The 25,966-nt window shown below is 47.8% G+C and overlaps 1 protein-coding gene across 12 annotated transcripts in view; it reads right to left on the bottom strand.

Moving 5' to 3' along the window:
* SYTL3 (synaptotagmin like 3) overlaps window positions 1-25,966 on the bottom strand; it is a 118,828-nt gene that overhangs the window by 1,531 nt on the left and 91,331 nt on the right. For all 12 annotated transcript variants that reach the window (XM_032253178.1, XM_032253173.1, XM_032253174.1 and 9 more), the window contains 5 exons: window positions 17,174-17,352; window positions 10,414-10,516; window positions 5,321-5,491; window positions 2,380-2,485; window positions 1,345-1,447 (listed from right to left, as the gene is read on the bottom strand). In XM_032253178.1, the coding sequence (XP_032109069.1) occupies window positions 1,345-1,447; window positions 2,380-2,485; window positions 5,321-5,491; window positions 10,414-10,516; window positions 17,174-17,352 (662 nt within the window). The remainder of the gene's footprint in view (window positions 1-1,344; window positions 1,448-2,379; window positions 2,486-5,320; window positions 5,492-10,413; window positions 10,517-17,173; window positions 17,353-25,966) is intronic.

Raw genomic sequence — 25,966 nt, forward strand, 5'->3', positions numbered from 1 at the left:
ACCAGAAGCACTAAGGAAAGTGCCACATCAGCCAGGCGCAGTGGCTCACGCCTGCAATCCCAGCACTTCGGGAGGCCGAGGCAGGTGGATCACAAGGTTAGGAGTTCAAGACCAGCCTGCCCAACATGGTGAAACCCCGTCCCAACTAAAAATACAAAAATTAGCTGGGTGTGGTGACAGAAGCCTGTAATCCCAGCTACTCGGGAGGCTGAAGCAGGAGAATCACTTGAACATGAAAGGTGGAGGTTGCAGTGAGCCAAGATTGCGCCATTACACTTCAGTTTAGGCTACAGAGCAAGACTCCACCTCAAAAAAAAAAAAAAAAATGCCATGTCCACAACATCCACACCCTACACAGAGAGGCAGGATGGGAACCACGGGTCTCGGCACATTTCCCCTAGAGCTGAGTTCTGCATCAGATATGAAGGGTGTGTTGTGTGCAGAGGCCTTGTGGCCCTCATCTTAATCTTTTCTCCTTGGGGTGCCTACCGCCATGACTCCAGATACACATTACCTCCTTTTGACCCTGTTCTCAGGAAAATAAACTCAGAAAAGCTTGTCCAAGACCATGCAGATAAGCAACAAGATTAGGACACAAACTCAGTTCTATCTTTTGTCGTAGGCTATAGTGCAGTGGGGCGATCTCAGCTCACTGCAACCTCCGTCCCCCAGGTTCAAGGGAGTCTCCTGCCTCAGCTTCCTGAGCGGCTGGGATTATAGGCGCCCACTACCACACCTGGCTAATTTTTGTATTTTAAGTAGAGACAGGGTTTGCCATGTTGACCAGACTAGTCTTGAACTCCTGACCTCAGGTGATCTGCCTGTCTTGGCCTCCCAAAGCGCTGGAATTAGAGGCGTGAGCCACTGCGACCGGCCTCAGTTCTATCTTAACCATCATTTTTCCCTTATGTCACTGACAGGGAGTCTGTGATTCAATGTAATAATGAATGGTATTTGCCTTGCTTTTAGAGGGCCCTGCGCACCTACCGTGAATGAGAATGAAGTGGAGAGTCATGCATTTTACTGTTAGCCCAAGAGGAGATGTTAAGCTCAGGAAATAGTTACTGAACACACTACTTTTTCATGCTTGATTTCAAAACTGGCTTGCCAATATCACAAGAACTGATAAGATTAGGGTTTCAGGTACCCCAGCACGTACACATCCCACGAATTTTCAGAAACCAGGATCTTTAATATTATGTGTTATGTTAGATTTTCATAGGAAAGTTAAAATAAGATGGGTTAAGTGGCTTACATTTTTTGGTGTTCCCTGCAGGTTCTGGGCCGTGTCGTTATGTATACTAGATCATCAGTAAATCATTTTTGATTACATTGAATACCTACCCCTTAACAAATGAGTTCAAGGTGCCATCTGGCCGCACAGGTAAATTCTTGGCTCCCAGCACTACCAAGCAAAGTTGACCATTAAGAGACAGCTGCTCTGTCCCTGGAAGGAAAGCCATTTCTCCTGGTATGTTAGAATGCAATACCACCACCCAAAACTGAGAGCTCAGCAAGAGAATCTGCTACAGCCCTCAGACCCCAAGAGAGCAGACGGGAGTGGTGAAGTGGGCTCTGCTGGCCCCGCCCACAGGCTGTGGTGCTGTGTGGTCAGGAGGAGGACAGGATGGAGGGATTGCTAACATCCTAGCAAAGAGTAAAGAGGAACCCAAGGACAAGAAAGATGCCGACGTTCGAGTCTAGTTGTAGCCAGCAGTTTGGGGGAAAGTGAGACCCCGAGACCCTGTCCAGGGGTTGGGATGGCCAGGGGACACTTGCTGGTCTGCTGATGACTCTGTGAGCTTGGGTTGCAGAATTTCCCCTTCTAGCCAAATAGAAAGTCACTGAAATACACAACAGAACTGTGCGTTCTCCCTGTCCTCCTTCCCCACCCTCCTGCTTTCCATGTTATCGAAGGAATAAAATCTCCGTAGGGCCCCTGAGGATCTGCCTTCCTGACCTACTTCTCTTGCTGGGCAGCAGCTGCCCATGTGCCTGGGGACAGGGATGTATCTCGTCTGAGCCCTGCAGGTACCAGTGCCTCGAAATGTGCTCTTGGCTCCATGTTGTCATGGAGCCTCTGCTCTTCAGGAGGGGCCACGGTTTCCCCAGAGACCATGCAGTCGGTCCCTGGGAAGAATGCCTAGAACAGTGTCAGAGCAGCGTAGAGTGGACATCAGAGGCCTCGTCTGCATCTAGACACCCTCTTCCCCCTAAGCTACGGGCTCCAGAGAACTTCTGGGCTCACTGCATCGCTCAGTAAGAGCTGCTGGAGCTCGGAGCAGGGCCATAGAAAGGAAATGCTAGAAAGTTTACCCCCCTCTCTCAGCCTCCTGCTACACCAGGCTTTACAATGTCCAGGAAGCTGAGGCCACCAACCTTCTTGAGCCTCTTGCAGTTTTCCAGGCCCTGAAGGCAGGACCAGCTTAGCCCGGACCGCAAGCTCTCCATTACTCTGAGGAACGCTGTCTTCATATTTCTCCGCCTGGGGACAAGAGGCAGAGTTTAGGGACAGGATTCCCCAAGCCCTGAGAACCTTCTGGGCTCCTCTTGTTTTCTCAGCTCCATCCACGGATGCTTCCCCCGACCCCTGCAAGGCCCTGGGTGGATGGAGCAGGTGTGTCTGTGGCAGGAGGTCTTCCTTCCCCATCTGTGGTTTCAATCCCACCCTCCCCAACCCCAGCATGTGGATGAACAGCTCGGCCACCCCAGCAAACCAGAGCCAGATGAGCCTGAGGAAGCAGAGGAACTCGAGGGCACTGAACACCCCCTGAGACATTTCTACAAAAACCCGGACACAGCCTGAGTTTGAAAAACAGAAATGAACTCAAGCCTCCACCCCGCCAAGGTCAGTAGAGATTTGTGCTGCCCTTCCATGCCAAGGGCTGACACAGACGCTGGAGACAGCACGGGGTGCAGACTCTGCCCAGAGCCACAGGGGGTGGCCCCAAGGTGTGGCGAGTCTGAGGACACCTCCTGCCCACTGAGGCACTTCTCTGTCATGAGTGGTTTTGCCAGAAAGTGAGTGAAGACAGGGCCCGGAGAAGAGATGACCCTGAAATCCACACCAGCTTTCTCCAGTGGGGTGGGAGGAGAGTATTGGTTAGAGTCTAGAGCAGGGGCGTCCACTTTTGGCTTCCCTGGGCCACACTGGAAGAAGAATGATCTTGGGCCACACATAAAATACACTAACACTAATGATAGCTGATGAGAAAAACAAAAAAGCAAAAAAACCTCATGTTTTAAGAAAGTTTATGAATGTGTTGGGCCACATTCAATGCCATCCTGGGGCCAGGCACAGTGATTCACGCCTGTAATCCCAGCACTTTGGGAGGCCGAGGCAGGTGGATCACCTGAGGTCAGGAGTTCGAGACCAGCCTGGCCAGCATGGTGAATCCCTGTGTCTACTAAAAATACAAAAAATTAGCCAGGCATGGTGCCTGGTGCCTATAATCCCAGCTACTTGGGAGGCTGAGGCAGAGGATTGCTTGAAGCCGGGGGGACAGAGGTTACAGTAAGCTGAGATCACACAACTTCACTCCAACCTGGGCGAAAGAGCAAAACTCTGTCTCAAAACAAACAACAAGAGAAACCAAAGCGCAAAGCTGTCCTGGGCTGCGGGTTGGACAAGTTTGGTCTAGATACCTCTGGTCCACCATGGCTCCCCTGGCACCGAGAAGCAGCCCTCTCAGTCACCCTCAGAGGCTCAGGACTCCTGGGAGCCCACGTGGGCCAGCCCCCGTCTTCCTGACCCTTGGGTGCCAAACGAGATATGGCTGCCTCCAGCCTTAGTGGCCAAAAACCGAGCCAGAATCAGAGGCCAGGGGCAGGCCTGTGGGCAGACTCACCACCCAGCTGGCCTTAGGAGGGATGCCGTGCTGTCTGCTCCTCACCCACTTGCCAGAGCAGGCTCAGTCTGATGAGGCCTGGTGGCCGCCTGTCCTATGCCAGGCCCTGCTTTTTCCAGGCCTTGTCTTTGAGCTGATGGCAGAGGTGTGGGAGAGGCAGGGTGCATGGGGGATTCTGGCTCTGACAGAGGGAGTCCAGGCTGGAAACTCAGGGTGTCCCGGAGGAGCTGACGTTCTTCTGAGAGATGACAGAGGGGGAGTGAGAGGAAGCCATGGAAGCTGGACGCTTTGCCCACCTGCAGCGTGGCCGGGGCAGTAGCAAAGGGACACCAAGGCTGAAGATGAGGCCCAGAGATGGCAGGAATCCTGAGCTCCGGGTCCTGGAGGGGAGGCCACTTGTGGTTGGGGTAATCAGGAGGTGAGCTTTGGGTCATCTTGAGCTGACCTTGGATAGGGGAGGCATTCCAGGTGGGCACCAGGTAGGGAGGTCTAAGCCCAGACTCTGGCTCAGGGGAGTCAGCACAGGCAGTATGAGTGTGGACACTGCCTGGAGGGGCAGGGAGGGGGCAGACGGCTCACCGGGAGGCCTCGGCTTCACCCACCGGTAGCTGAAACCAGAGAAGCCTCCCGGCAGAGACACTGCGAATCCCAGCTGTGCTGGCTCCAGGGAGGAAAAGAGAGGCCAGATGGCCCTTGTGCCCTGTGTGCAGGTTGGAGCAGAAGGCTGGGTCCGCTATGGGCCCGTGGCTGAGGAGAGTGGTCCAGCCTGCTCGGTTTTTAAAGAGATGATGGGAGGCCACATTTTTTCTCCCTTCCGGTCTCACATGAACTCTCCACCAGTCTTGGATCTGGACATAGAAGAGCGCAAAGCAGCGTCTCCAAGGAATGCTAACCTCTCTCCAGGGCCTCCCCTCCTACCTTGACAGCCTGCGGGAGCAGATCCTAAACAGATCCAGTCCGCTCCTCTGACCCACCCACCCACCCATTTGCTGTCTATCTCCCTCTGCGCAATTCCAACGTGCCATCCAGGGCAGCCTCTGCCTTCCCGATAACATTGGGTCCAGCCACTTGTCACCTATGATTGTTCTGAGAGTGCCTGGGGTTGAAAGGTTAGAAACAACACACTGTAGCCCCCAGGGGACTGCATGCCTGAGGGTGGTGCCCCCAGGGAAAGGCATGGCCTGCTTCCAGGTCAGCCACCAGCAAGGTGAGGCCTCTGCCCGGTGAAGCCAAGAGCCCTCACCAGTCTGATCTGTGTGTGATGCTGAAGCTGGGGCTGTTCGGGTACTTGCACACAGCTGAGCCAGTTAAAACACACCCTCAGCCCACCCCACCCTGAACAAAGTAACTATTTGAAAGTCACAGTGGGTCCAAGTCTCGCCAGGTACGTTTTCTCTTATGGGATCTCTCTGAAAAGTGATTTCGGTCTCACAGTGGGGATGGAGGGCACTCAGTGTAAAACCAGACTTCACCTTGGCCCGGAGCGGATGCCAGCGGAAGGACCGTGTTGTGCTGTCTTCAAAGTCCCACGTGGCCAGAGGAATGATCACTTCTCCAAGAAACACTCTCCGGGCCAGCGCACCCAGATGCCACACCGAGACCTGCAGCCGCCGGGTCGCCAGCTGGGCAGGGGCCACCTGATACTGCAGAGGCAGAGCAAAGATAGTCAGTGGGGCTCCTGGGGTCCCCATCTCTGGGCCCCACCTCCCTAGGCTTCACTTCCCAGGGCCTGCACAGGCCTCCCTCCCACAGGCTGAGTCCAAGACGCGGATTCAGCCAGGGACCAAATGTGGTTAGGGTGGATGAAGGTGCTTACAGCCAGGGTGGGTGGGGGTCCTCTCTCTTCTCAGGAACCCCCCAACCAACTCCCCCGGTGCCCAGTGCTCTGCCTGGGGACAGGCTAGGATGGCCCAGGTAGCCACTGAGCCCCTCCCACCCCCAATTCTCAGAGCAAGACAAGGATGAAAGTCCCTGTCCAGTCCACACCTACTAGAAATCAAGCCAAAGTCTTTGCTGACACAGGATCTGAGCTTGCATCTGGCCAACACTGCACCCAACCAGGCTTGGCCAAAAATACTGAAAACGGGGCAAAAAATACTGAACATTTGTATTTTTTTCTCTTTTTTCTTTTTTTTTTTAGAGGTGGGCCTCACTATGTTGCCCAGGCTGGAGTGCAGTCGCTATTCACACAGGGGACCCCACTACTGATCAACACAGGAGTTTTGACCTGCTCCGTTTCTGACCTGCGCTGGTTCACCCCTCCTTAGGCAAACTGGTGGTCCCCGACTCCCGGGAGGTCACCCTATTTATGCCGAACTTAGTGGGGACATCCGATCGGCATAGCGCACTACAGCCCAGAACTCCTGGACTCAAGCGATCCTCCAGCCTCAGCCACCTGAGTAGCTGGGACTGCAGGCACGCGCCACCGCGCCTGGCTGAAAATTTCTATTTTTTTTTTTAAAGCAAAGCACAAACTCCCCCTCTTGCATTCCCCCCACACCATGTGTTTGCCCTGGATGGACAGGGCTGCGTCCAGGCATGCAAGGCCTGTGCTGGCTTGGCAGTGGCCAACACGATGTTCTTACTGTCCATACAGGGGGCTCCTACACACCCAAGAGTGACAAGAGCACCCCTTTCCCAGCCCAGCATGGGTTCTGCCCCACAGACACTGGAAGCCAATACTTGGGAGTGACACCCAGACCTTCCCAAGGTGTGGCGGACTCCACCTCAGCCTCTGAGGGCCTCATTTCTAGCTTATTAGTTGGATTTTCTCAATAATGAACAAAACCTACAAGCTACTGAACATTTATTTATTTCATACCGAGATTTTTAGATGCATTGATCTTTTAGCTTTTACACACCCCTATGAGGTCAGTATTATTCAAACCATTTTGCAGGTGAATACAAGAAGCTTGGAAATTCAGTGACCCTCCCTCAGTCCGGCAGCCGACACTGCAGGCCAGAGTCACGTGCACTGACTGTGTCCTGAGTCTTGCTGCTGACCTCTGTGGCCCCTGCTACCCTCACTCTGGCGCCTGTTTGGGGTTAGAGTGGTGACTCCTGGTGACACTGGGCTGTTGCTGTGAGGCTGGACTTGCTCCCACCTGCAGCAGCTGTGCGGTTTGTTTGCGGTTTATCTCCTCATGCCCACCTTTACCCATCTTTCCAATTGAGGGACGAGGTAGAATAAAACAGGAACTGAGACACGGTAACTTCTCTCCTTCGGCCTCTGCAAACAGAAGTGAGGTGCAGCAGGGCCGTCCCCGTCCCCTGCTCTGCTGGGGCTGCCTGCAGGCTCTGTCCACACTTCGGATGTCCGCAGGCCAGGCACTCATGGCTCGGCTGGCCAGGCTGTCTCCCTCAATTCATTCCTCCCTTTCTTCCCCACTGGGATGGCTTGTGACCGTGAAGATTGGAATTTCTTGGGTCACATTTCCTTTTCTCCTGCCTTTGACTATTAGCCAGTTTTCCCTCAAGTCCATGGGTCCATTTTCTTTCTGGGGAGACAGGATCTCACTCTGTCACCTAGACTGGGTGCAGTGGTACAATCTCAGCTCACTGCAGCCTCCACCTCCCAGGCTCAAGCAATCCTCCCACTTCAGCTTCCCCAGTAGTTGAGACTATAGTTAGGCATCACCACGCCCGGCTAATTTGTAGATTGCTGGTAGAGATGGGGGGGGGTCTCTACATTGGCCAGGCTGGTTTCGAACTCTTGGGCTCCAACAATCCACCCACCTCAGCCTCCCAAAGCTCTGAGATTATAAGCATGAGCCACCACACCCAACCCATGGGTCCATTTCTGACTCTGCCCCAAGTTCAATCTCTGTCTATAAACTCTGAATTGACGAGGTTATTCCCCATAGTCCAGCTACACTCCCGATCAGTTAGTCCGGGCAGCTGGACAGCTGGCTGGCGGCATCTGCTGCCCTCTGAGAGATGAAGCAGTTACTAGAGTGCCACGCTACTAGCAGGGTTAGGCTCAGGCCACAAGGTAGCTCCCTCATCTCCAGCCATGTGTGGGCCACACCCAGGCTGCTTCTCCTGGGTCTTTACCCATTGCTCGCCCCTTCCTGTCAATAGGACTATTCCCTACTGCAGATCGCATCCGCCTTTTCAAACCAGACCTATTTACCAGTGCCCTGTTGGGACCACCAGGCTTGCTCCAGACTCAGCTGGGAATGAGGCGTAAGGATCATTTGCAAGCAGGGCCGAGCAATGACCAAGGTCACCCAGTGAGATCACTTCATCCTCCAGGCCTCCAGGACAGTGGTCTCAAATGGGGTACAAGTCTCCCTGGGTCCAGAAAGGCTTGCCAAGAAGTACTCTGCTCAGAAAACTTTGAGGATCCATTTCTAGATTCTCACATTTGACATGCACTTTTCTCAAAACTGGCTGGAGACAGTTCTTATAGCCTCTTCCACCTGAATCGTACTCTGACGGCCGCCCCAGGTCGCACAAACCTCCTAGGTGCCGCACAAAGGGGTGACTGTGATCAGAAACACTGGCTTCTGCAAGACTTTCAGTGATGGATCTGCTCCATGCCTCCCATCCTTCACATCTTATGTGCATTTCTATTAAGTATGAGGCTGGTGGTGTTGGGACGTTCTGTGTTTAGGATCGATTACAGATGCTGATTCTTTTAATTGTATCTGGAAAGTTTCTCAGGACTATAAAATATTCACAACATCCACAATATCCATGGATAAGACCCATGGATAAAAAATTTTAAGTGATATCTTTGAGATTCTGTGTGCATTTTAAGTAAGGTAGGTAAACCTTTTATCCAACCATATAACTAAATATTTATCTAGAATATAGTCAATATGAAATGTTTATCTCATTTTGTAAAGCTGTTTAACACAAAATACCTTAATTAAACTTCCGATGAGTAACTCTGGATCTCCGATTAAAATGTGTGAGGGGAAACACAGTTTTTCACAATTCTTCTAGCAGGCACATGAGCAGAACTGTCTGAAGACATTCTCTGGTGATGTGCTGCTACGTACTGACTGGTCCCAGCACCAGGAGAAAGGCCCCACCCACACCTGCTGAATCAAAATCTGCATGTTTTATTATTTATTTATTTTTAATTTTATTTTATTTTTAAAGATGAGGTTTCACCATGATGGCCAGGCTGGTCTTGAACTCCTAACCTCAGGTGATCCACCCACCTCAGCCTCCCAAAGTGCTAGGATTACAGGCGTGAGCCACCGCGCCCGGCCCAAAATCTGCATGTTTTAAAAAAAATCCCCAGGGTCCAAGTACAGCTGCATCTTAGAAATAAGAAATTTAGGCCAGGTGTGGTGGCTCACACCTGTAATCCCAACAATTTGGGAGGCTGGGGTGGGCAGATCACCTGAGGTCCGGAGTTCAAGACCAGCCTGGCCAACACAGTGAAACCCCATCTCTACTAAAATCACCAAAAAAAATTAGCTGGGCATGGTGTTGGGCACCTGTAATCCCAGCTACTCAGGACGCTGAGGCAGGAGAATAGCTTGAACCGGGGAGGCAGAGGTTGCAGTGAGCTGAGATTGCACCACTGCACTCCAGCTGGGTGACAAGAGTGAAACCCCGTCTCAAAAAAAAAAGAAAGAAAAGAAGAAATTTTTTAAAAATGTAAATCTCCACGGCATAAATTTTGAGAACTGCCAGTCCTTTGTGGCTTTGAGCTGTATTTCTAAGGACTCTCTGGGTCTCAGTTTCCCTGTGGGTAAATGAGGATTCTAATACTTACCTGGCCAGAGTAGAGACACAGGAAACAAGGGCTATTATTATTTAATGAACTCGGGGCTCCATGCCAGCTGCCCAGATGGCCCCTGGCTGGCAGCTCACAGGCACCTCTACTTGCCAAGAAAGACAAACAAAGCCCTCTCTTGTCACAGGCATGAGACAAGGGGACCGATGGCTGCCATGCCCCAGCAGGGTAGCCTCCACAGGTCTGGGCTGTCACCCCCACCCCAAGCTCAGGGCCGCCACAGCCAGCCCTCAGACACCAGACCTCAGCTGTAGCCTTCCACCCAAAATCACAGCACATGGCCCCATCTCTGCCCTCAACCATCAATCACATTCCTCAGTATCATAGAAAGTGAAGACCCAAACAATTAAGGGTACCCTTTAAAAAAATAATAAAATGAGAAGAAACCTGAGTTTGTCAGAAATACAATAAAGGGACACTTTTACAAAGACAGTAACTCAGGAGCTTCATTTTCAGGACGCTCTGTTTGATAGAAACATTCACTAAGACAAACCAATTTTTAAAATTACCCTATGCCCTGGTGTTAGCCTGAGACAAAGAGGCAGCCAGGTTCTTTTTCACCATCTTCCCAGAAATCATTAATCAAAAGCCATTCCCGAGTCTGGCAGACTCTGCACTTTTCCTGTACAAAGGCTGACATTTATTTTCTACCAACTTAACACTGATTGACAGAGCCACAGAGGAACATACAGGTGTCTGCGTTATATCTAACTGAGTCAAGAGTTTGAAGGCACCATTCAGTGGACTCTGCCCCGGCTGCCCCACCTGGGCTGGGAGGACTCCGCACAGGGATATTTAGCCAGCAAGTACCTGCAAGGTCTCCTGAAAGGTCGGGTCTACCGTGTTCCTTTGGACTCCAGTCTTGCGCTTTCCCTGGGAGGATCTGTCGGGCAGCAGATAGGTCTTCACATACCTAGGGGCCAAGAACAGTGGGGACAGAGTGAGAACTCAGGGAAAGGGGTGGATAAAGAGTCCGGGGGCAGCAGAACCCAGACCCACATGCCAGCATTTTTTTTTTTTTTTTTTTTTTTTTTTGATACAGAGTCTTGTTCTGTTGCCCACGATGGAGTGCAGTGGTGCGATCTTGGCTCACTGCAACCTCTGCCTCCCAGGTTCAAGCAATTCTCCTGCCTCAGCCTCCCAAGTAGCTGCGATTACATGCATCTGCCATCACGCCCAGCTAATTTTTGTATTTTTAGTAGAGACAGGGTTTCACCGTGTTGGCCAAGCTGGTCTCAAACTCCCAACCTTGTGATCTGCCCGCCTCAGCCTACCAAAGTGCTGGGATTACAAGCGTGAGCTGCTGTGCCCGGCCCGCACCAGCATTGTCTTTACCAGGCTTCCTGCTGGAATTTTTAAGTTGATAGAAAGGGCTTAATAGCCAAAAGTAAACAACATTTAGTGCTGGGAGGGCAGCTTCTGAATCACGAAGTCTATGGTCAAATGCTGGCTACCTAACCCTCTGGAATATTCCTGGGGATGGGAAGCTCATCCTGCCTTCCTCAGGCCCTACTCCATTTGGTGAAGATGATGGAACCAGAGATTCTCCTGCCTGCCTGATGTCAAGGCCATGAGCCCGATTCCTGTCCCTCCACCTCCACCTCCACTTTCTACCACCCACCACCTGCAAAAGAAAAATAAGTGGAAGTGGAGAGCGCATGCCTCGCACTGTGCCGTTTCCATGCAGGGGCCTCCAGGACTCGGCTCCTCGCAACCGCTGAGCAGCAGCATTCTGCTGAGTCTCGAGGTCGCACACAGCACGACAGATGGCTCCATCTGCACTCACCCCGCATCTGAACGCCAGGCAGAGAGGAGGACACATCCTGTCCTGTTCTAGGCTGACCCCTCCACACAGGCCCCTACGCTGCCCTTCATGGCTCCTCTGGCAGCCGCAGTGATGGCGATGCCCACCGCCCCCCGACCAGCAGCAACCCTAGCCCCTGCTCCACAGGCTTGAAACAGGCTCCATTTTTCAAAGTAAAACAGCACAGTGAGCCCCTATCAGTGCTCTTTTGTAGCCCCACTCTTGGCCCTCTTCATCCCCCTTGGGAAGCTTTTTGTAAAAATACTCAAAACTGGCCAGAAGGCCAGGTGCAGTAGCTCACACCTATAATCCCAGCACTTTGGGAGGCTGAGGCAGGTGGATCACCTGAGGTCAGGAGTTCAAGACCAGCCTGGCCAACATAGTGAAACCCTGTTTCTACCAAAAATACAAAAATTAGCAAGGTGTAGTGGCATGCACCTGTAATCCCAGCTACTCAGGTGGCTGAGGCAGGAGAATTACTTGTACCCAGGAGATGGAGGTTGCGGTGAGCTGAGGTCGCACCACTGCACTTCAGCCTGGGCGATAAAGCAAGATTCCATTTAAAAAAAAAAAAAAAAACAAAAAAAACTGAACAAAAAAAAAAAACCCCTCAAAACTCCCTGTCTCTAATTCCCCATAGTTCATATGTAAAACAGAATACATAAAATATACCGATACGCTTGGAAGCATTCTAATCAAGTGCACACCCATGTACCCGCCCCAACCAGCATAGGCAACAGAACGCTACCAACAACTTCCCCATGGTGACCCTGCCCGCAACCAGGTAATAGCCACACTGGATTTTATACTTACCACCCGCTTGGTTTTCTTTATGGTTTCACCACTTTGATGTATCTCCTTAAACAATGTACTGCTTAGTTTTCCCTGTTTTTGAACTTTTATATAAATGGGATCATTCTGTAACTACTTGCTTTTTTTCACCCAATATTATGTTTGGGATTCATCTATGTTGCTGTAACTGCTGCTCATTCATCTCTACTCCTACTATTATTCCATTAAATGAATACACCACAAGTCATTTATCCTGCTGATAAACATTTGTCTTACATCCTAGTTTTTCGCTCTGCTCATGCTGCACACGTGCAAGCACTTCTTTTGGCACATAACCAGGAGTGATAGGTATATGCCCCTTCAACTCTTCTAGATGATGCCAAATTACCAGTTCAATCTCCTTAACAGACACAGAGTTATTCAGGTTTTCTATTTCATCTCATGTCAGTTTCGGCAGTTTGTGTCTCTTGAGAATGTGTCCATTTCAGCCAGGTGTGGTGGCTCATGCCTGTAAGTCCAGAATTTTGGGAGGCCAAGGCAGGAGAATTGCATGAGCCCCTGAGTTTGAGACCAGCCTGGGCAACATAGTGGGACCTCATCACTACAAAAAATGTTTTAAGTTAGCTGGGCATGGTGGTGCACACCTGTGATCCCAGCTACTCAGGAGGCTGAGGCAGTAGGACCACTTGAGCTCAGGAGTTTCAGACCAGCCTAGGCAACACACTGAGACCTTGTTTCTATTACAAGAAGAAAGAAGAGGGAAGAGGAGGAAGAGTGTTTCATCTAAGTTGTTAAATTTATTAGCACAAAGTTTTACATAATATCCCCATATTACACTTTTTATTTTTTTTGAGACAGTCTCACTCGGTTGCTGAGTCTGGGGTGCAGTGGCACAATCTCGGCTCACTGCAACCTCTGCCTCCCAGGCTGAGGCAATTCTCCCACCTCAGCCTCCTGAGTAGCTGGGATTACAGGCATGCATCACCATGCCTGGCTTATTTTTTCTGTATTTTTAGTAGAGATAGGGTTTCACCATGTTGGCCAGGCTGGTCTTGAACTCCTGACCTCAAGTGATCCACTTGCCTCAGCCTCCCAAAGTGCTGGGATTACAGGCATGAGCCACCGCGCCTATCCTAATTTTTGTATTTTTAGTGGAAGTGAGGTTTCACTATGTTGGTCAGGCCAGTCTCAAACTCCTGACCTCAAGTGATCTGCCCACTTCAGCCTCCCAAAGTGCTGGGATTACAAGTGTGAGCCACCGCACCCAGACCACTTATTATCCCTTAACGTCTGCAAGTTCTGTCATGTTGTCTCTTCTTTCATTCCCACACCGGTATTTGAGTTCTCTCTGAGACAGAGTCTCACTCTGCCACAGGCCAGAGTGCAATGGTGCAACCTCAGCTCACTGCAACGTCTGCCTCCTGGGTTCAAGGAATTCTCCTGCCTCAGCTTCCCGGGTAGCTGTGATTACAGGCGACCGCCACCATTCCTGGCTAATTTTTTTGTATTTTTAGTACAGAGAGGTTTCACCATTTTGGTCAGGCTGGTCTCGAACTCCCAACCTCAGGTGGTCTGCCCTCCTCAGCCTCCCAAAGTGCTGAGATTATAGGTGTGAGCTACCACACCTGGGAGAATTCTTTTTAAAATCTTAGTCTAGAGAGTTATCAGTTTTATTAATCTTTTCAAAGAACCAAGATTTAAGTTCATCACATCTTTTTCATTGTTTTCTATTTCATTGATTTGTGTTCATTCTTATCTTTGCTGCTTTCATCCTTGCTTTAGAACTAATTTGTTCTTCTTTTTCTAGCTTTTTTTTTTTTTTTTTTTTTTTTTTGAGACAGTCTTGCTCTGTCACCCAGGCTGGAGTGCAGTGACATGATCTCTGCTCACTGCAACCTCCACCTCCCAGGTTCGAGTGATTCTCCTGCCTCAGCCTCCCTAATAGCTGGGACTACTGGCACACACCACCACACCTGGCTAATTTTTGTATTTTTAGTAGAGACAGGGTTTCCCCATGTTAGCCAGACCAGTCTCAAACTCCTGGCCTCAGGTGATCCACCCACCTTGGCCTCCCAAAGTGCTGGAATTACAGGCATGAGCCACAGCACCTGCCTTTTTCTAGCATTTTAAGGTGGAAGTTTAAATAATTCATTTTAAACCTTTCTTCTTTTAAATATAAGCACTGCTTTAGCTGTATCCCTCAAATTTTGAAATTTACAAGTCAGGGAATACTTCTGGGACAAAGACTATTCCAGTTTTCCTGAGGTAGATGGTACAGGAAGAGCAATAATAAAAGCTAAGACTAGAAAAGGAGAGAGTCCGTTATGAAGGAGCCGTAAGTGCTACAGAAATGTGTACTTAATCTGTCTGGTACGAAAGAGCTACTAAAAATTTCAGAGCAGAAGAGTTCGATTAAATCAACAATTGATTTCTTTTCCCATCATCACTCTTTAGCTGTTAATTAAAACACTATGCCCGAAGTTTCCCATGTAAGAAGAAAAAAAAAAGGCAAAAATGAGGCCCCGCCTTAAACTATATATAGAAAATCAATTCCAGTTGTTACGTGAACAGATCTAAGCATGAAAAAAAAAAAAAAAATAAAAAAAAAAAAAAAAAAGATTTAAACCCTTCAATGCCACAGGAATTCTACAGACACAAAAAGCAGAGAGTTTAAAGGAAAAGCTTGATAAATTTGATATTACTTTTTTTTTTTTTTTTTTTTTGGAGACAGAGTTTCACTCTTTCACCCAGGCTGGAGTGCAGTGATGTGATCTCCGCTCACTGCAACTTCCACCTCCCAGGTTCAAGAGATTCTCTTGCTTCAGTCTCCCGAGTAGCTGAGACTACAGGTGTGTGCCACCATGCCTGGCTAATTTTTTGTAATTTTTAGTAGAGATGGGTTTTTACCATGTTAGCCAGGATGGTCTTGATCTCCTGACCTCATGATCTGCCTGCCTCAGCTTCCCAAAGTGCTGGGATCACAGGTGTGAGCCACCCCACCCGGTCAATATTAAATGTTCTACAGTAAAAATCATAATAAATGAGTTATAAAAGAAGTTATAGCTGGGATAAAATATGTGGAATACATATAACTAATAAATAATTTTTAAACCTCTTTAAAATAGGTTTAACCATCAAGGTCATTTCCTCACAAACTTAAAAAATAGGTTTAACAAAAAACCTCTGGTGAATAAATAAAATGATAAACAATCCAGTAGAAAAATGGGAGGCCAGATGCAGTGGCTCATGACTATAATCCCAGAGCTTTGGGAGGCTGAGGTGTGGGGATGGATGGCTCAGCCCAGGAGTTTGAGACCAGCCTTGGCAGCAGAGCAAAACCCTGTCTCTACAAAAATAAGTTAAAAATCTAGCTTGAAAAAAAAAGTTAAAAATATAGCCTCCTAAGTAGCTGGGATTATAGGCATGTGCCTCCCAGCTACTGAGGAGGCTGAGGCAGGGGGATTGCTTGAGGCTGCAGGGAGCCACGATCATGCCATTGTACTCCGCGCCTATAGTCCCAGCTATTCAGGAGGCTGAGGCAGGGGGATTGCTTGAGCTATAGTGGCACCACTGCTCTCCAGGCTGGGTGACACAGTGAGACCCTGTCTCTTAAAAAATAATTTTGGGCCGGGCACGGTGGCTCAAGCCTGTAATCCCAGCACTTTGGGAGGCCGAGGCGGGTGGATCACGAGGTCAAGAGATCGAGACCATCCTGGTCAACTTGGTGAAAACCCTGTCTCTACTAAAACTACAAAAAATTAGCTGGGCATGGTGGCGCGTGCCTGTAATCCCAGCCACTCAGGAGGCTGAGGCAGGAGAATTGCCTGAACCCAGGAGGTGGAGGTTGCGGTGAGCTGAGATTGCACCATTGCACTCCAGCCTGGGTAACAAGAGTGAAACTCCGTCTCAAAAAAAAATAATAATAATAATTTTAATTAATTAAAATTTTAAAAAGAAAAATGGGCAAAAGATATGAACAGAAAGTTCGCAAAAAAATAAACCTAGCCGGGCGTGGTAGCTCACACTTGTAATCCCAGCACTTTGGGAGGCCAAGGCAGGGCGATCGATCACTTGAGGTTGGGAGTTCGAGACCAGCCTGGCCAACATGGGGAAACTCTGTCTCTATTAAAAATACAAAAATTAGGCCAGGCACGGTGGCTCATGCCCGTAATCCCAGCTACTTGGGAGGCTGAGGCAGGAGAATCGCTTGAACCTGGGAGATGGAGGTTGCAGTGAGCCGAGATCACACCATTGCATTCCAGCCTGGGTGACAGAGCGAGACTCTGCCTCAAAAAAAAAAAAAAAAAAAAAAATTCAAAAATTAGCTGAGCGTGGTGGCGGGCACCTGTAATCCCAGCTACTCAGGGGGCTAAGGCAGGAGAATAGTTTGAATCCAGGAGGCAGAGGTTGCAGTGAGCCGAGGTTGCACCACTGCACTCTAGCCTGGGCAACAGAACAAGGCTCTGTCTCAAAACAAACAAAAAAAGAATAAACCTAAGTGGCTAGTGCATATATAATAAGTGGCTCAAAAGACTGGGCTGGCACCTGTAATCTCCCTTCTACCATGTGGGACACAAGAAAACAGCCATCTAAGAACCAGAAAGGAGGCCCTCACTAGATACCAAATCTACTAGCACCTGGATCTTTGACTTCCCGGCCTCCAAACTGTGAGATAGGTGTTTGTCTTGTTTATAAGCCACCTGGTCTACGTATTGTCATAGCAGCGAAATGGACTAAGACCCTCCTTAGTCACGTCACTTTTCATATACGCTAGGGTCGGAATCTGGAGTTGATCTACTCTCCCGACTTGCTCTATTCTTGTGTTAATAACACATTGTTTGAATTGCTACAGCTTTATAATAATTCTTCAAGTGGCCTTTTCCGTTTTTATAATTGTCCTGGTTATTCTTAGACTTTTGCTTTTTCATATAAATTTTAGAATCAGTATGTCTTACGTTAAACTTCAGAACTTACGGATTGCACTTTTTCTTCTTATCTTCTCCATAGGCGAGGTTCTTACAGGCCTTGATGCATATTTCTAAAGAGTGGGTTTTGAAGCAGTAACGAATGGCCAATTCTATTTCCCCAGTGACGTCGGCATTGTCAAAGTTGCCCATCTCTGTACAGGTGCTATTAATGCTAATTAAACTTCCCTGAAATCAAGAATGACAGACATAATAAGTTACATCACAGTTCATTCATTTTCCTGCAGTTGTGGTTTCAAGATAGCAAATAAATAAAAACTCACCCGGAGCATGTACCCTGACTCCCACTAAGTTAATAATGCACTAGCTTGTACTTTGCCAAAGTAAGTTGCCACATGTTCTGTCCTAAGGAGATAGGGAATCCTCAGAAGGCCCTGTCTTGCCGGGATATAGTTTTTGCCTAGCAATAAAGGTTACACAATCTCACTCTTTAACACAAATTGCTTGGAGCGAAATGGACTATCTCCTATGCAATCCTGCAGAATCAGGCTCAGGAGGCCAGACAATCCCCGTGGCAGGACAGCACTGCAGAAACAGCAGTGTGGGGCCACATGGCTGTGACTGGCCATCAGACAGACCTGGGCTCAGATGCTGGCCCTGCCACTCATTAGCTGTGGTAAAATCTAACTGGAAAATACAATACTGATCTCATAGGGCTCTGGTGAGGATAATGGTAAATTGTAGGTAAATTTTTCTGGTTACCTAAAATGAAAAATAAAACTATCTTCACAATCTAGGGTACTTTAAACTTATATGATGTAGATAAGGAGACGCTATAATGAATGCTGTTCATTAGCACAAAAGGCCTGGGCCTGAAAGATACAATAAGCTGCCTTATCACTTTATTTATTTTTTTTTATTTTTTGAGACGGGAGTCTTGCTCTGTCACCAGACTGGAATACAGTGGCGCAATCTCAGCTCACTGCAACCTCTGCCTCCCGGATTCAAGCGATTCTCCTGCCTCAGCCTCCTGAGTCGCTGGGACTCCCAGTGCCCACCACCATGCCCGGCTAATATTTGTATTTCTAGTAGAGACAGGGTTTCATCATGTTGGCCAGGATGGTCAACCTCGTGATCCACCCACCTCAGTCTCACTTTATCACTATTAAATGTGCTTAAATACTCGGCAACACTTGCATGCAACCAATGCAACCAATCTCTGTGCTGCCTTTATAGGAAGAGAAGCCTAACTGATTTCTACTTCTAGTTCCCAGCTAGCTCCTCCACACGATAAAACATCCAGAAAAGAATAGAAGAAATAAGCCTGGGGGCAGAAAGTCGAACCACGAGGGAAGATAAAATTAAAACAATACCAACAACTGGGACCTGGCGTGGTGGCTCACGCTTGTAATCCCAGCACTTTGGAAGGCCAAGGTGGGCAGATTGCTGGAGGTCAGGAGTTCGAGACCGGCCTGGCCAAGATGGTGAAACCCTATCTCTACTAAAAATACAAAAATTAGCCAGGCATAGTGGCACATGCCTGTAATCCCAGCTACTTGGGAGGCTGAGGCATAAGAATTGCTTTAACCCAGGAGGTGGAAGGTGCAGTGAGCCAAGGTCGCACCACTGCACTCCATGCTGGGTGACAGAGTGAGGCCCCGTCTCAAACAAAGAAATAAATCAAAAGCAATACCAACAACTCATCAAAGGGGCTGGAACCTGAACTGATGAATGGCAAGAACAAAACAAGCTTCACCAAACCCAGTCACTGGCTCTGAAAAGTATCACTTGCCAACACCAGCACGATGTTAAAATGGAAAACAATGTACAATTTTTACGAACTCAGAAAGGCATGGATCGGGCATGGTGGCTCACACCCATAATCCCAACACTTCAGGAGGGGTAGGCAGGCGGATCACTCGAGGTCAGGCGTTTGAAATCAGCCTGGCCAATATGGTGAAACCCCCACTCTACCAGAGGAGGAAAAAAAGCCATGGACTGGTGCACCAGCATGAATGAGTGAGGTATGAGAAGTGAAGATAGAAGAGAATGGATAAAGAAGCTTGGTAAAATGTGTGAGCGGCCTGAGAACCAGGTGGATGAATGGAGAGGCTAATGAGTGCGATTAATACAGCATTTGTCATGGGACTCATCTTCAGGCTATGTTGAACTAAATGGTATGACACACACTTTTCTGCTGAGAACAATTAGAAAGCTGAATTAAACAACCAAACTATTTCAAGACATTGCAGAGCTGCCAAGACCACCAGGATGCAAGAGGCCAGGATGCTGAGGAGAAGCACGCCGAAGCAAGCAACATTCGGAGCTGCTCTCACATCGAGGCATTGGTCCCCGTGCAAGCAACACAGGACTTTTGATTCTAGTCTACTGACCCGCTTGACTCTCCTTGCATCAAGAACACACTGTTCGGGCCGGGCGTGGTGGCTCAGGCCTGTAATCCCAGTACTTTGGGAGGCTGAGGCAGGTGGATCACCTGAGGTTAGGAGTTCGAGACCGGCCTGGCCAACGTGGGGAAACCCCGTTTCTACTAAAAATACAAAAATTAGCAGGGCATGGTGGCACGTGCCTGTAGTTCCAGCTACTCAGGAGGCTAAAGCAGGTGAATCACTTGAACTGGGGAGGTAGAGGTTGTGATGAGCTAAGATCGTGCCACTGTACTCCAGCCTGGGTGACAGAGTGAGATTCTGTCTCAAAAAATAATAATAATAATAATTAAAAAAAGAACATATTGTTTGAATGACTACAGCTGTATGTCCAAGGGTTGGATGGCCAAGAAGTCAATCTAAATGAAACAGCAAAGAGACTAAGAAGCTGAGCGGAGTTTTCAGCAGCCTAACGAGAATGGGAGACAAAATCAGCATTCAAGGCCATGAAGTCATGTGGAACCTGAGGAGCTAAGGTCGTAGGGACAGGGCAAATCCATGCTTTAGGATGCCAACTAGGGGCACATGCGCCTTTAGCAAAATTGTGACATCCACCATGCATTTGGCCCAGCAGCATACAGTGCAGTGGGAGTTCAAGAAGTTCTGCAAAGGAGATGAGAGCCTTGAAGATAAGGAGTGCAGCGGTCGGTCACTGGAAGATGACAACAACCAGCTGAGACCAATCATCGAAGCTGATCCTACAACTACAGGAGAATTTGTCGAGAAACTCAGCGTCAATCATTCCACCATTGTTCGGCATTTGAAGCAAACTGGAAAGGTGAAAAAGCTCGGTAAGTGGGTGCCTCGTGTGCTGAGCAAAAATAAAAAAACAATCGTCATTTTGAAGTGTTGTCTTCTCTTATTCTACACAACAACAAACCATTTATCAATCAGATTGTGATGTATGATGAAAAGTGGATTTTATATGACAACCAGCAACGACCAGCTTAGCGGCTGGACCGAGAAGAAGCTCCAAAGCGCTCCCCAACGCCAAACTTGCACCAAAAAAAGGTCCTGGTCACTGTTTGGTGCCCTGCTGCCAGTCTCATCTGCTACAGCTTTCTGAGTCCCAGTGGGCATACACCTGAGACATATGCTCAGCAAATCCATGAGACGCATCAAAAATTGCAATGTCTGCAGTTGGCACTGGTCAACAGAAGGGGCCCAATTCTTCTCTATGACAACGCCAGACTAACCAACACTTCAAAAGACGAACAAGGCCAGGCGCGATGACTCATACCTGTAATCCCAGCACTTTGGGAGGCCAAGGCAGGCAGATCACCTGAGGTCAGGAGTTTGAGACCAACTGGCCAATATGCTAAAACCCCTTCTCTACTAAAAATACAAAAATTAGCTGGGTGTGGTGGCACATGCCTGTAATCCCAGCTACTCAGGAGGCTGAGGCAGGAGAATCAGATGAACCCGGGAGGTGGAAGTTGCAGTGAGCTGAGACAGCACCACTGCACTCCAGCATGGACGACAGAACAAGACTCCATCTCAAAGCAAAAAAACAAAAACAAAAGTTAAACGAATTAGGCTACAAAGTTTTGCCTCATCCACCATATTCACCTGCCCTCTCACCAACAGACGACCACTTCTTCAATCATCTTGAGAACTTTTTGCAGGGAAAACACAGCCAGAAGGATGCAGAAAAAGCTTTCCAAGAGTTCACTGAATCCCAAAGAACAGATTTTTATGGTACAGGAATAAATAAACTTATTTCTTGTTGACAAAAATGTGTTGATTGTAATGGCTATTTTTATTCATAAAGATATGTTTGAGCCTAGTTATGATATAAAATTCATGGTCCAAAACCACAATTACTTTTCTAGCAACCTAATACCTTTGAGTCTCAAATTATCCCAGTTTTTCGTGCTCAATGTCCAGCATTCAATAAAAAATTGCCACGCATACTAGGACTAAAAAGTAACCGAGTGTCCCAGTTTCCTTATGACTAAGGAATTTTCTGGGAGGTAAGACTTGAACTGCTAAAACAAGGTGAGTCCTGAGTAACCTGGGATGGTTTGTCATCCTAAGTCTAAGATCCAAGAATAAGTGACCAGGAACAAAGAGGAAAAATACACAATAAAAACAGACTCAAAGGTGATCCCAAAAACAAAGAGGAAAAATACACAATAAAAACAGACCCACAGGTGATCCAGATATTGGCATTGAAAGATACAAATTTTAAAATAACTGAATATTGTCAAGAAAATATATGACAAGAATATATTTCTCCAGAGAACTAGAATGTATAATAAAGAATCTAGAATTTCTCCAGAGAACTAGAATTATAATGAAGAATCGAACAAATTTCTCCAGAGGACTAGAATTTTTATTTATTTATTTTTATTTTTATTTTTTTGAGATGGAGTCTCACCCTGCCACCCAGGATGGAGTGCAATGGCATGACGTCCACGGTCTTGAGCTCCTGACCTCAGGTGGTCCACCTGCCTCAGCTTCCTAAAGTGCTGGGATTACAGGCATGAGCCACCGCACTTGGCTAGAATTTACAATAATAAATCAAATAGAAATTAAGGAGTTGGCCATGGTGGCTCACATCTGTAATACCAGCACTTTGGGAGGCTGAGACAGGCAGATCATCTGGGGTCAGTAGTTCAAGATCAGCCTGGCCAACAGGGTGAAATCTAACTCTACTAAAAACACAAAAATGAGCCAGGTGTGGTGGCACACACTTGTAATCCCAGCTATGCAGGAGAATGAGGCAGGAGAATCACTTGAACCCAGCAGGCAGAGGTTGCAGTGAGCTGAGATCATACCACTGCCCTACAGGCTGGTTGATAGAGTAAGACTTCGTCTTAAAAAAAAAAAAAAAAAAAAAAAAAGGCCTAAGAAGTAAGGTAACTGAAATGAAGAACTCAACAAATTAAATTAATATAAGATCAGACTTAGCTGAAGGGAGGATTGGTAAACTGGAAGATGGGTCAATAGAAAATATTTGGAGTGAAGCACAGAGAAAAAAAAAAATGAATGAAAAATAAAGAGTATAAGAGCCATACAGGGCCAAATACTGTGGATTATGCCTGTAATCCCAGTACTTTGGGAGGCCAAGGTGGGAGCATTGCTTGAGGCCAGGAGATCAAGACCAGTTTCCACAACACAGTGAGACCCTGTCTCTAACAACAACAACAAAATAATTAGCTGAGTGCTCCTACAGCTAAGTCCAAGAGTTCTGGGATGCAGTGAGCTAGGGCTGTGCCACTGCACTCCAGCCTGGGCAACAGCGTGAGACCCCCATCTCAAAAAGATGGGAGAGAGAGACAGAGAGAGGGAGGGAGGGAGACATACAGGACGTAATGTATGTTTGGACTCTCATATAGAGAAAAATGGGGCAGAAGGTGTAACTGAAAAGATAATGGTTAAGAATTTCTGAAGACTAACAAGAGACAATAAACCACAGATTTAAGAGGAAAAATATATTTTTTAAAACTATACATAGGTACATCATAATAAAATTCCTTAAAATCAAAGTCAAAGAGAAAACCTTAATGGTAGAGAAAAAAGGGATCTAATACCTTTGATGGAATAAACAGTAAGATCTAACCATCTTACTGCCTACCAGAAATGATAGAAGCCAGACTTGTTTAATCCAAAAAGAAAGATGAAAAGGGGGTAGAGACAGTAACACAGATTGAGAGAAAAAAGTAGTTACAATAAACTAGAACAGATTACATGCTACAGAAAAAGTCAATGAATGGATTTAAGACCATCTGACTCCGTGCTATTTAGAGGAGACACAGCTGAAATACGAATGTACAGAAGGGTAGGAGGAGAAGGGATCTTCTTTTGCAGAGTGAAGGGGTGAGATCCAGACAGGGAGGGCTGTGTGAGTGGGAGGGGAAACATGGGAATGCCAAGTGCAGACAGCTAATAAAAGCTTAGCTTAGGGCTTCGGTGAGGTGGTGCACGCCCATAATCCCAGCACTCTGGGAGGCGAAGGCGGGCAGATCACTAGAGGTCAGGAATTCAAGACCACCCTGGCCAACATGGCAAAACCCTGTCTCTACTAAAAATACAAAAACTGGCCGGGCATGGTGGCACAGACCTGTCATCCCAGCTACTTGGTAAACTGAGGTGGGAGAATCGCTTGAACCCGGGGGGAGGTTGCAGTGAGCCAAGATCACACCACGGTACTCTAGCCTGGGCAGCTGAGTGACCCTGTCTCAAAGCAAAACAAATCAAAATAAAAAGATTAACTGAGGTGGGGAGAGAAAAATGGTGGCTGGAGGGGAATGGAAGGTTGAGTGAAGGTGTTTTGTTTCATTACAAGAGACTTGAATGTGTTTAAGAAGCCAGGTAAGCGGCGGCCAAATGATAAGAGAGAGGAAAAGTAACAGAATAAGGAACAGGAAAGGCAGGGGAGAGCAGGATCCCAAGTATCCTGGCAGGCATCAGCTTCTTCTATTGCGGGAGGGGAAAGGAGAGTCACTTGGGTGCAAATGCAGTTGGTTAATTTTGGTATCAGGAGGACTGGGAAATGTCAACCCGATTCTTTTCTTTCTTGGTAGAGTAAAAAGGGAGATTTGTTGTGAGTGAGGAGGAATAGCAGGTTTGAAAAGATTGGAGAAGGTATGAAACGGTTATTGTGGACAGCAAAAAAAACTGTGCTAATCAGGCAAAGACATCAGGATTGCTGGGCAGTGCTGGGCACAGTTGGACTTGGGAACACAACAGGGCAGAGTCCCCAGCACGCATGCCTGAGTGTCCTGGGGCTTCCCTGTCCTTAGGGTTGCCCTGCCATGCTCCTTGGGTGTGCAGCTGTTGATGTGCAGGTAGAAAGAGAGTGCACAGCTGGGCTCATCTGGGTTGGCACCCAGAATTATAAAGCATCCAGAAAGCACCATCATTACTCATCCTTCATTTTATAAGTACATAAACAAAGGTCAAGGCAAGTTGAGCCACAACCCAAATTGCATCACACCGCAGAAGTCGACCTGGAAGTAGAGCTGGGCTCATAAATCTTTGGGCCATAACGTATGCTTGTGTCTCTGAGTAGTTCAGCTGCTGCGTCTGCTGAGCGGGGAGGGGAGGATACACCCTCAGATGATGAAAGGAGAGCAGAGAAGTTCATCCATCAAGTGGATTCCTTCTCAAATGACTTATGGCTCCACCACCATAGCCCTGGGAGGGCTCCAGGTTTTGCTTTCTCTAGAGCCAGAACAGAGCCTTCGAGCAGGTCACAAACTGAAAGCAGCAAGTGGACTCGTCCAAAAGATTCTGGCCCAGAAGAGCAACCAAAAACTCAGCCTGACTTTTATGAAAGCTACTGGCACTGTCTGGGTTGGAAAGAAAGTCCATCTGGGCAACAATGCAGGAAAAACTCAAGGCAGGCAGGGTGCCTCCTGCCAGCAACTTTCTCTGAAGGTCACAAATTTATCTTCTGAAACTGTAAGCAGAGTTTCATGCCCTTTTATATTAAAAATAAAATAGGGCAGAAAACTAAGAGTCAATGGAAGCCATAGCTATATTAAAAATAATAAATCCTGACAATAAAGAACACACTGAGAACATTTCTGCAAAGCTCTCCAGATGCTGAGTGAGGAGGCCACACAGCAGTCTTCCACTGCCTGGACCTGACATAGTGGCTGTGTGAGCTTGAGCAATTGTCTTACCCTCCAGGGCCTCAGTTTCCTCATCTGTTAAATGGGGATCTATTTCATAGGGTCATGGTAAGGTTCAATTAGTTAACACACAAAAAAAGACTTAGAACCATGCCTATGCATGGTAAGCTTAGGGATTACCAGTCTTTTAAAAATCCCACGAAATGTGGATGTCCTTTGCAAGCTGAGCAAACCATTTCTTTGGTTTTCCTTTCTTCCTTTTTCCTTTTTTTGCCATGAATTATATCAAAGAGTATATATAGCCGGGAGTGGTGGCTCACGCCTGTAATCCCAGCACTTTGGGAGGCCGAGGCGGGTGGATCACGCGGTCAAGAGATCGAGACCATCCTGGTCAACATAGTGAAACCCTGTCTCTACTGAAAAAATACAAAAAATCAGCTGGGCATGGTGGTGCGTGCCTGTAATCCCAGCTACTCAGGAGGCTGAGGCAGGAGAATTGACTGAACCCAGGAGGCGGAGGTTGCAGTGAGCCGAGATCGCGCCATTGCACTCCAGCCTGGGCAACAAGAGCGAAACTCAGTCTCAAAATAAATAAATAAATAAATAAAATACATAGGATGAAACAATGTTATAAAATTAACATCCAGCCAGGTGCAGTGGCTCACACCTATTATCCCAGCACTTTGGGAGGCTGAATCAGGTAGATCACTTGAGGTCAGGAGTTTGAGACCAGCCTAGCCAACAGAGATAAATCCCATCTCTACTAAAAATACAAAATTAGCCAGGCATGGTGGCACATGCCTGTAATCCCAGCTA

The sequence above is a fragment of the Sapajus apella genome, unplaced genomic scaffold (assembly GCF_009761245.1).
Source record: "Sapajus apella isolate SASKATOON/1434 unplaced genomic scaffold, GSC_monkey_1.0 scaffold82, whole genome shotgun sequence".
Classification (NCBI taxonomy): Eukaryota; Metazoa; Chordata; class Mammalia; order Primates; family Cebidae; genus Sapajus; species Sapajus apella.